The following is a 10,524-nucleotide window of genomic DNA, read 5'->3' as shown; positions in this document are numbered from 1 at the left end:
ACAGGCAGGAAGCCTGCCTTAGCACCCCCGCTGAGCTGCTGACCGGGAGCTACCCAAGGTAATCCCACACCCCAACACTGTGCCCCACTCCCTTGTCCCAGCCCTGAGCCCCCCCAAACCTGGAGCCCCTTTTGGCACCCCAAATTCCTAGCCCTACCACAGAGCTTGCACCCCCAGCACAGACACCCTCCTGCATCCAGCCCAGAGCCCTCTCCCACACCTTGAGCCCTGTACCTCAACCCTCTGCCCCAGCCCTGAGCCCTTCCCATGCTCCAAAACCCTCATCCTAAGCAATGTTGGGTCACAGGCATCAACAATTTTCTTCAACTGCGTTGCCAGAAAAAAAGTTTGAAAAACACTGCCCTAATGCCAGTTATTTGGGGATATTTATAATTTGGGCTATCAAAGATAAAGTTGGAGCAGGTGGGCACAACCAAAGTTAGGGACTAGTGGCAACTTGCATTGTGCTTGTGAGGGACTCAAGCTGTAATAAAATACTTCAGCCAGCATCTGTCTGAAATAGTACCTTTAAGCACCTAGAGGTCAGGCACAATCAGACACATTCTGTAGCAATGTTGATTCTATCATAGATTTTGCACCTCCACACAGCTGTGGCTTACAGTGGAGTGTAAAATGTAGCAATTTTTGGACCATTTTTGAAGATGAGGGATTTTTGCCACACTCCTTGGGCACTGTCCAAGCAACCCGCCCCAGAACCTCATTTCCATTGTATATTCCAAAGAAGTATCTCCTTCAGACAGCCTACACTTCTGGTTCCTGTCACTCCTTGGCTGCAAACTAAACTTGAGCTATCGTTCCCTGAACCTTTGCTGCTTGGTTCCATGGAACAGTGTAGGAGGAAGTATGCACTGTAATCAGACTAACCTCATCTTGTAGGGAAAGCTAGAGAGCAAGATGCAGGACTGGAAGGGCAAAAAACAGTATAGCGTGCCTAGCTGCAGCAATTGGTGAATGCCATAGCAAAAATGCCAAATTTGTGTATTAGAAAAGTCCAACTCTAACTGTGGAATCAGAGTGCAGAGCCTTTTAAGGTCGATAATATAGTTCGAACCTCACTTATTTTCAAGTTCTTTCCAGGCTCTGGCAGGCACCACTGCATCAGTTTGTACTGTGGTTACATTTTCAAGGTTATCTCTGTACTTACAAGGGCTAGAAACATTTCTTTTTTGAGAGAGAGCTCAGATAGAGTACAACTCCATACCAAGGAGTCAATTCTGCAGCATATTCCATAATAGAAGTAGATAAAGCCTGAGTATAGTGTGATTTATTACAGATAATTAGTATAAAGAAAGCCTCTTGAGTTTTCAATCTGGATTAAACATGATCACAGCACCAGAACTCAAACAATTTAGGAATGTTTAGATACTTAATCATTTTGATATATATTACTTAAAGATGAAATTTAAAGTATAATTTGTTTTCTAAAACAGTACTAACCATGCCTTTTGATATCAAAATCTTACATTTATAGTTAGCTGTAGTTATAATTGCCATTAAACTGAAGTGTTACATAGCTTTTTGTACTGATTGTAGTAGTCTGTGCAGGTGTAACCTTCGGGTGGGCTAGCATTCACTTTATTGCCCTTCTCCAGTGTCTTTTAAAAAAAAAAACCCAACTTCCACAGAAAATAGCTGGAGACCTAAAGTTCAGTCTCTAAGGATTTTCAGCAGGAATTGCACTGGGTCAACCTCCCCATATTCAAGTTCCAAAAGGAATTAAAGAAAGGAATTTAATTAAATAACTTTATAAAATCTTCTGATAAAGAAACAAATCTAATGTTTACAGAATGACATGGCTGTTTTATAATCCACAGCCATTACCTTCAGTTATACAGAAACATAAATAAAGAAAACAAATTAAAATCTGAAGAGTTCACTCCCCACAGAAACACAGTGAGAAGAAAGTTCCCAAAGGTTTTGTTCACCTAAATCTCAGTCTTTGATCATCAAATCTATGGTCTGTTGAGTCTAAAATAACATCTTCCTTCCACTTGCTTGTTGGAATCCATGCAGACACTTCCTCTGCTGAAATCACTACTAGCCAGTCAGCTAACTGATTAAATCTATACACTTAACTGAGTGATTGGTTAAAGAAAACCCTGCTGCAAAATACTTCAGAGTTAGGGACAACAGTCTGCTTTCTGCTTCTGGGCTCAGCTCCTCACTAGCTGCCCAGACTGCTTGCCCTTATGGAGTCTGACCCCAGCAACAGGGAACCTACTGCAGGAGACCCAAAACTACCACACCCAGTTCCAGTAGCTTCTGGATGTGGAGTGATTAATCTACCTATGAGGATCCTCTACACATAGCTCTGGTCTACACTAGGAGTTTAGGTCGAATTTAGCAGCGCTAAATGGATGTAAACCTGCACCCGTCCACACGATGAAGCCCTTTTTTTCGACTTAAAGGGCCCTTAAAATTGATTTCCTTACTCCACCCCTGACAAGTGGATTATCACTTAAATCGGCCTTGCCGGGTCGAATTTGGGGTACTGTGGACACAATTAGACGGTACTGACCTCCGGGAGCTATCCCAGAGTGCTCTATTGTGACTGCTCTGGACAGCACTCTCAACTCAGATGCACTGGCCAGGTAGACAGGAAAAGGCCCGTAAACTTTTGAATTTCAATTTCCTGTTTGCATGGTCACCTGCAGCTTGCCACGCTGGCCAGAGCTCATCAGCAGAGGTGACCATGATGGAGTCCCAGAATCGCAAAGAGCTCCAGCATGGACCGAACGGGAGGTACGGGATCTGATTGCTGTATGGGGAGAGGAATCTGTGCTATCAGAACTCCGTTCCAGTTTTCGAAATGCCAAAACATTTGTCAAAATCTCCCAGGGCATGAAGCAATGCTGCGTGAAACTTAAGGAGCTGAGGCAGGCCTACCAGAAAACCAGAGAGGCAAACGGCTGCTCCAGGTGAGAGCCCCAAACGTGCTGCTTCTATGATGAGCTGCATGCCATTTTAGGGGGTTCAGCCACCACTACCCCAGCCGTGTTGTTTGACTCCTTCAATGGAGATGGAGGCAACACAGAAGCAGGTTTTGGGAATGAGGAAGATGATGATGATGAAGTTGTACATAGCTTACAGCAAGCAAGCGGAGAAACCGGTTTTCGCGACAGCCAGGAACTGTTTCTCACCCTGGACCTGGAGCCAGTACCCCCCGAGCCCACCCAAGGCTGCCTCCCGTACCCACCAGGCAGAGAAGGGACCTCTGGTGAGTGTACCTTTTAAAATACTATACATGGTTTAAAAGCAAGCATGTTTAATGATTAATTTGCCCTGGCATTTGCGGCTCTCCTGGATGTACTCCCAAAGCCTTTGCAAAAGGTTTCTGGGGAGGGCAGCCTTATTCTGTCCACCATGGTAGGACACTTTACCACTCCAGGCCAGTAGCACATACTCGGGAATCATTGCAGAAAAAAGCATTGCAGTGTATGTTTGCTGGCATTCAAACAACATCCGTTCTTTATCTCTCTGTGTTATCCTCAGGAGAGTGATATCATTCATGGTCACCTGGTTGAAATAGGGTGCTTTTCTTAAGGGGACATTCAGAGGTGACCGTTCCTGCTGGGCTGTTTGCCTATGGCTGAACAGAAATGTTCCCCGCTGTTAGCCACGGGGAGGGGTGAGGGGCTAGCCACGTGGTGGGGGGAGGCAAAATGCGACCTTGGAACGAAAGCACATATGCTGTGTATGTAATGTTAACAGCAAGATTTACTGTGAAAGAGTGTAGCCATTGTTCTAGAAAATGTCTTTTTAAATACCACGGTCTTTTTTTTTCCTCCACCAGCTGCATGTGTTTCAAGGATCACAGGATCTTCTCCTTCCCAGAGGCTAGTGAAGATTAGAAAGTGAAAAAAACGCACTCGTGATGAAATGTTCTCTGAGCTCCTGCCGTCGTCCTACACTGACAGAGCACAGACGAATGCGTGGAGGCAGACTATGTCAGAATGCAGGAAAGCACAAAATGACCGGGAGGAGAGGTGGCGGGCTGAAGAGAGGGTTGAAGCTGAAAGGTGGCGACAGCGTGATGAGAGGAGGCAGGATTCAATGCTGAGGCTGCTAGAGGATCAAACCAATATGCTCCAGCGTATGGTTGATCTGCAGGAAAGGCAGCAGGAGCCGCTACAGCCCTTGTGTAACCAACCGCCCTCCTCCCCAAGTACCATAGCCTCCTCACCCAGACGTCCAAGACCGCAGTGGGGGGGCCTCCGGCCACTCCACCCCAGAGGATTGCCCAAGCAACAGAAGGCTGGCATTCAATAAGTTTTAAAGTTTTAAACTTTTAAAGTGCTGTGTGGCCTTGTCCTTCCCTCCTCCACCACCCCTCCTGGGCTACCTTGGTAGTTATCCCCCTATTTGTGTGATGAATAAATAAAGAATGCATGAATGTGAAGCAACAATGACTTTATTGTCTCTGCAAGCTGTGATTGAAGGGAGGAGGGGAGAGTGGTTAGCTTACAGGGGAGTAGAGTGAACCAAGGGGCGGGGGGTTTCCTCAAGGAGATACAAACAGAACTTTCACACCATAGCCTGTCCTGTCATGAAACTGGTTTTCAAAGCTTCTCTGATGCGCACAGCGCCCTCCTGTGCTCTTCTAACCGCCCTGGTGTCTGGCTGTGCGAAACCAGCAGCCAGGTGATTTGCCTCAACCTCCCACCCTGCCATAAAGGTTTCCCCCTTAGTCTCACAGATATTGTGGCGCGCACAGCAAGCAGTAATAACAGTGAGAATATTGGTTTTGCTGAGGTCTAACCGAGTCAGTAAACTGCATCAGCGTGCTTTTAAACTTCCAAATGCACATTCTGCCACCATTCTGCACTTGCTCAGCCTGTAGTTGAACAGCTCCTGACTACTGTCCAGGCTGCCTGTGTATGGCTTCGTGAGCCATGGCATTAAGGGGTAGGCTGTGTCCCCAAGGATAACTATAGGCATTTCAACATTCCCAAAGGTTATTTTCTGGTCTGGGAATAAAGTCCCTTCTTGCAGCTTTTGAAACAGACCAGAGTTCCTGAAGATGCGAGCGTCATGTACCTTTCCCGGCCATCCCACGTTGATGTTGGTGAAACATCCCTTGTGATCCACCAGTGCGTGCAGCACTATTGAAAAGTACCCCTTGTGGTTTATGTACTTGCCAGCTTGGTGCTCCGGTGCCAAGATAGGGATATGGGTTCCGTCTATGGCCCCACCATAGTTAGGGAATCCCATTGCAGCAAAGCCATCCACTATGATCTGCACATTTCCCAGGGTCACTACCCTTGATATCAGCAGATCTTTGATTGCTTTGGCTACTTGCATCACAACAGCCCCCACAGTAGATTTGCCCACTCCAAATTGATTCCCGACTTACCGGTAGCTGTTCGGCGTTGCAAGCTTCCACAGGGCTATTGCCACTCGCTTTTCAACTGTGAGGGCTGCTCTCACCTTGGTATTCTTGCGCCTCAGGGCAGGGGAAAGCAAGTCACAAAGTTCCATGAAAGTGCCCTTACGCATACGAAAGTTTCGCAACCACTGGGAATCATCCCAGACCCGCAACACTATGCGGTTCCACCAGTCTGTGCTTGTTTCCCGAGCCTAGAATCGGCATTCCACCGCATGAACCTGCCCCATTTGCACCATGATGCCCACATTGCCAGGGCCCATGCTTTGAGAGAAGTGTGTGTCCATGTCCTCATCACTCATGTTACTGTGCTGACGTCGCCTACTCGCCCAGTATCGCTTTGCCAGGTTCTTGTCTGCATATACTGCTGGATAATGCGCGTGGTGTTTAATGTGCTCCTAATTGCCAAAGTGATCTGAGCGGGCTCCATGCTTGCCGTGGTATGGCATCTGCACAGAAAAAAGGCGCGGAACGATTGTTTGCCGTTGCCCTGACAGAGGGAGGGGCGACTGACGACATGGCTTATAGGGTTGGCTTACAGGGAATTAAAATCAACAAAGGGGGTGGCTTTGCGAGAAACTGAATGGCCCCCTCAAGGATAGAACTCAAAACTGGGTTTAGCAGGCTGTTGATTTCACGGAGGGAGGGAGGGAGGAGAAAATGAATACAAAACAAATCTGGTCTATTTCTTGTTTTGAGCCACTTCATCTATCTTTATACATCTTGCTGGCAGCAGACTGCAGTACGACCGCTAGCCATCATCATCTCCTGGGTGCTCGGCAGAAGATGGTGCAGTATGACGACTAGCCATCATCTTCTGCTAGCTGGAGGTTAAAAGACAGTGCACTGCCTGTAGGACTCAATCGCCACAAGACGAAACAAGGGAAATGACCTGGCTGAGTCACTCCCATGTTTGCCCAGGCACCCAATTCAAAGAGCACCCAGGACTACGTCAATGACAGCTACCAGTCATACTGCACTGTCTGCTGCCAAAAGGCAATAAATTGCTGCTGTGTAGCAATGCAGTACCACATCTGCCAGCACCCAGGAGACATACGGTGACAGTTAGCTGAGCGGGCTCCATGTTTGTCGTGGTATGGCGTCTGCACAGGTAACTCAAGAAAAAAGGCGCAAAACGATTGTCTGCCCTTGCTTTCACGGAGGGAGGGAGGGAGGGAATGGGGGCCTGACAATATGTACCCAGAACCACCCACGACAATGTTTTAGCCCCATCAGGCACTGGGATTTTTACCCAGAATTCAAATGGGCGACGGAGACTGCGGGAACTGTGGGATAGCCACCCACAGTGCAACGGTCCGGAAGTCGACGGTTGCCTCGGTACTGTGGACACACTCCGCCGACTACATGCACTTAGAGCATTTGTGTGGGGACACACACAATCAACTGTATAAAAACGCTTTCTACAAAACTGACTTCTATAAATTCGACCTAATTTTGTAGTGTAGACATACCCATAGAAATGAACCTCACCCTGTATGCAAAAAGAAAAGGAGTACTTGTGGCACCTTAGATATTTAACAAATTTATTTGAAGCTTTTGTGAGCTACAGCTCACTTCATCGGATGCATTCAGTGGAAATATCCACTGAATATCCGATGACACTGAATGCATTCGATGAAGCGAGCTGTAGCTCACGAAAGGTTATGCTCAAATAAATTTGTTCGTCTCTAAGGTGCCACAAGTACTCCTTTTCTTTTTGCAAATACAGACTAACACGGCTGCTACTCTGAACCCTGTATGCGTTCATGTACATCTGCAGACCAACAAAAAGTATAGTCTGGCTATGCAATCCTTTTGTAAATGAAATAAGATTGTGAATTTCTTGGGCTTCTGGGAAAATAATCAGATTTAATAAAAAAAACAATGACCCAGACACAGCTCACTTCTACCTCCCCCCCCGCCCCCCATAGGTCTCTTAAAGAGATATCTCCCTATTAGGCACATGGGTTACACGGGCTTTTCAGAAAGACCAAATTAATCAACTAATTGGATAAGTGGTATATTTTTTTCATAAAGTAATATGGAAAAGTAAAATTAAAAAGTCAATTTTTAATGCAAGAAAGGTGCTTAGCATAAAAAGTACTACATAAATAAGTTAGGATGCTAGTTTCAAAGCTGAAAAGATAAACTGGGAAATAATTGCAGGATTGTTTCATGTTGGTTTTAATGTTCAAAATGTAGCATCTTTTATTACTGCACAAGCAAATAAAGCTACATTTAACAAAGAGCAAGTCTGAAGCTCTTCCACTAGTGAGAAGACTAAATACAAGTAAAGACGATGGAGTTTAATGTGTCGTGTGGCAATGTGGAATAGTAAGGTCCAATAGTGACTAAACCAAATTGAGGAAAAATAATAAATTTTGCAGAGCTCTTTGAGAGACTATACAATGAAGAAAGACAAGCAATGTTAATTTCCATGAGGAGATACATAATTCTAGGTGTTGAAGTATAATGACTCAAATACCTTTCCCCTTGCCTGGGTGAAGGGAAGAGGCAGGTCCTGCACAATTGTGTACAGGTATTACATGCCCTAGCCACGAAAGGGTGATAACTGTGAGGGGTTCCACCCAGTGACCTCTGCTGGGGTAGTAGTGATTGTGCCCGTTTTCCCTCAGTAGCTGGTTTTAGAGTTAATACCCCTTGAAGCTGACTAGATGGGTCTGAGCGCTCAGGCTCTGGCCAATCAGCACTCTTGTTCCAGGCTGGGCTGCAGACTCAGGCATATGCCCTGGCAATAGTTACACTCCATGTTTCATCGGTTTGTCATCAGGGTAGAACTAAACTTTATTTTTAAATCGGGGGTGCTTGGGTTGTGGCTTCCAGCGTCTTTGGCTGCAGGAGGATTGCGGGGACGAATACAATTGGCCAGCAGTGCCACCGACCCCAGCTAAAATGTCATTATTACAGAGCGGGAAGTGACTTGCTCCGGGTCTTTGCACCCTAGCGGCCAAAACGGGATTAGAACGCGTGTCTCGGGGCTCCCAGCCCAGCTGAGCAGCGGCCTGCGCTGCAAGGGGCGCAGCCCACTGTCAATAGCTGCAGTCTCCTGAGCTCATTGGTCACAGCGGGCCGGGCAAGCAGGCCCCGTCCCCACTGCCCGTCTACGCATCGCAATGACGTCATGAGGGCGAAGGCGCTTGCGCCCCATCGGGTTCGAAGAGTCCCTTCCCTGCACCGGAAGTTTCCGTCCCCGATCAGCTCCTCCCGCTGGTTGTGAGCGCGTGGAATCCTCCCGCGTGTCTCGTTCCCTCCGGAAGCGTTTCCGGGTTCAGATGGTTCCGCTCCTCTCTCTGCTCCTCGCTGCGTCGGACGCGCCCGGATCCCGGAAGTGGCCTCTCCTGCCCGCTCCGGCTGACGCTGGCCGTGAGGATGGCGGAGCCGCCCCCGGAGCTGGGCGACAGGGAGATCCGGGACAAACTCGGCCTGTGGGACCGCAGGCCCCGGCCCACGGCGCCTCTCACCGACCGACAGACGGACTCGGTGCTGGAGCTCAAAGCGGCGGCCGAGAACCCGCCCGTCCCGGCCGAGGTGAGCGGGGAGGGGCCGGGGCGGGAGACCGTGGCGGCGGAGGCGGTTGGGGGCCGCCTGGCGGACGCTGGGGCCTCCCCGTTCCTCTAACGGGAGCAACTGCCACGTAGCCAGGCGGCGGCGGGCTGGGCGGGGCGGGGTGGGGTGGGGTGTGTGGGGGGGAACCATGGGCTGGGCTGGCCGGAGGCTGCTACCCGGGGCCCGCCGGGGGGCGGGGCGTGTCGGGCCACCTCCTGCTGCTGCCCAGCTCGTGCCCTTGGTCCTGGTGGGGCTCTGAGCCGCATCGATCCCGTGCGGAGCTGTCCGCGGTGAGGGGGACCCGGGTCTGGCAGGCGGGGACCTCGCTGGTGGTGCAGGAGGGGGCCCGCAGGGTGGTGGTGCGGCAGCTCGCAGTGCTGTCCTGGAGATGAAATGGGCGAAGTCTTGAGGAGTTATGTGGTTAAGAAGGCCTCTCTGGCATCTTCCGGAAGAGTGAGCTCCAGTACCTGCCCTGTTCTCCATGCAAATAACTACATTTCAACTATTCTAGCATACTGCTCTGGTTTCACCTGGATTCATTATTCGCTTCCTGTTGCAGGGGGCCGTTCCACCCCAGAGATGGCTCCATTGTAGTAACTGTAGAATCATAAGGACCTCGATAGGTCGTCTAGTCCAGTCTCTTGCACCGAGCAGGACTTACTGTTATCTTCTAGGAATGGCCAAACCGCGGCTCGCAGTTTTACAATTAAAGTGTGGCTCATGGAGCCCCCCACATCCCATCATTCTCCTCCTACCAGACGCGGGGAAGGAGGGAAGCTCCGGGTTTCTGCAGTGTGGAGGAGTGGTGGGGCTAGGGGCTTCTGCCCCATGGGAGACACCTGCTGGGGCTTGGGACTTCAGCCCTACTCTTGCTGAAGTCCTGAGCATTGACACACGTGCCTGACACTCAAGCTTCTGAAGATTGTCATATGCAACTCAGAGGATATGTAAGTTTGGCCACCCCTGAATCTAGGCCATCCCTGAAAGGTGTTTGACTAACCTGTTCTTAAAATTCTTTAGTGATGGACATTCCATAATCTTCTAGCTAATTTGTTCCACTGCTTAACTACCCTTACAGTTAGAGGTTTTCCTCATGAAAAACCTAAATCACTCTTGCTGCAATTTAAGCCCATTACTGCTTGTCCTTTCTCAGTGGATGAAGAGAACAGTTTATCACCATCCTCTTTTTTTCTGTTCTTGAAGATTATGTTCGTCCTCAGTATTCTTTTCTCCTGACTAAACACACCCAATGTTTTCAATATAATAATCCAGACAGATACAAATTTTGTGTATGGCTTTCATCTTGTAAAGGACTTTAGGATGCTTTGTTGCCACATAATTTAAAATCAGCACTGAAAGGGAGAATATTCATTAAAATACAACTACGTAAACCCAACCTTCCATAATGTCACAAAATGTTAAACGCTAATAAAACATAAGTTGATTCTGCTCTCGTGTGATGTCTGATGAGTTGGGACCTGTAGCAGTATGGCATACTTGAGTTATGAATGCATTATTTAGACAGCAGATGTGCTGGGGTAGAGCCTATCAGT

General features: G+C 48.4%; 1 protein-coding gene across 1 annotated transcript in view; it reads left to right on the top strand.

Annotated features, from left to right (window-relative positions):
- The first annotated feature begins 8,541 nt into the window (after positions 1–8,541).
- Positions 8,542–10,524, top strand: part of COG3 (component of oligomeric golgi complex 3) — a 50,417-nt gene continuing 48,434 nt past the window's right edge. The window contains exon 1 of the mRNA XM_037894244.2: positions 8,542–8,953. Within this exon, the coding sequence (XP_037750172.1) occupies positions 8,795–8,953 (159 nt within the window). The 5' untranslated portion in view covers positions 8,542–8,794. The remainder of the gene's footprint in view (positions 8,954–10,524) is intronic.

This window comes from Chelonia mydas, chromosome 1 (assembly GCF_015237465.2).
Source record: "Chelonia mydas isolate rCheMyd1 chromosome 1, rCheMyd1.pri.v2, whole genome shotgun sequence".
NCBI classification, from domain to species: Eukaryota; Metazoa; Chordata; order Testudines; family Cheloniidae; genus Chelonia; species Chelonia mydas.
This window is presented reverse-complemented; position numbering and strand designations above follow the sequence as displayed.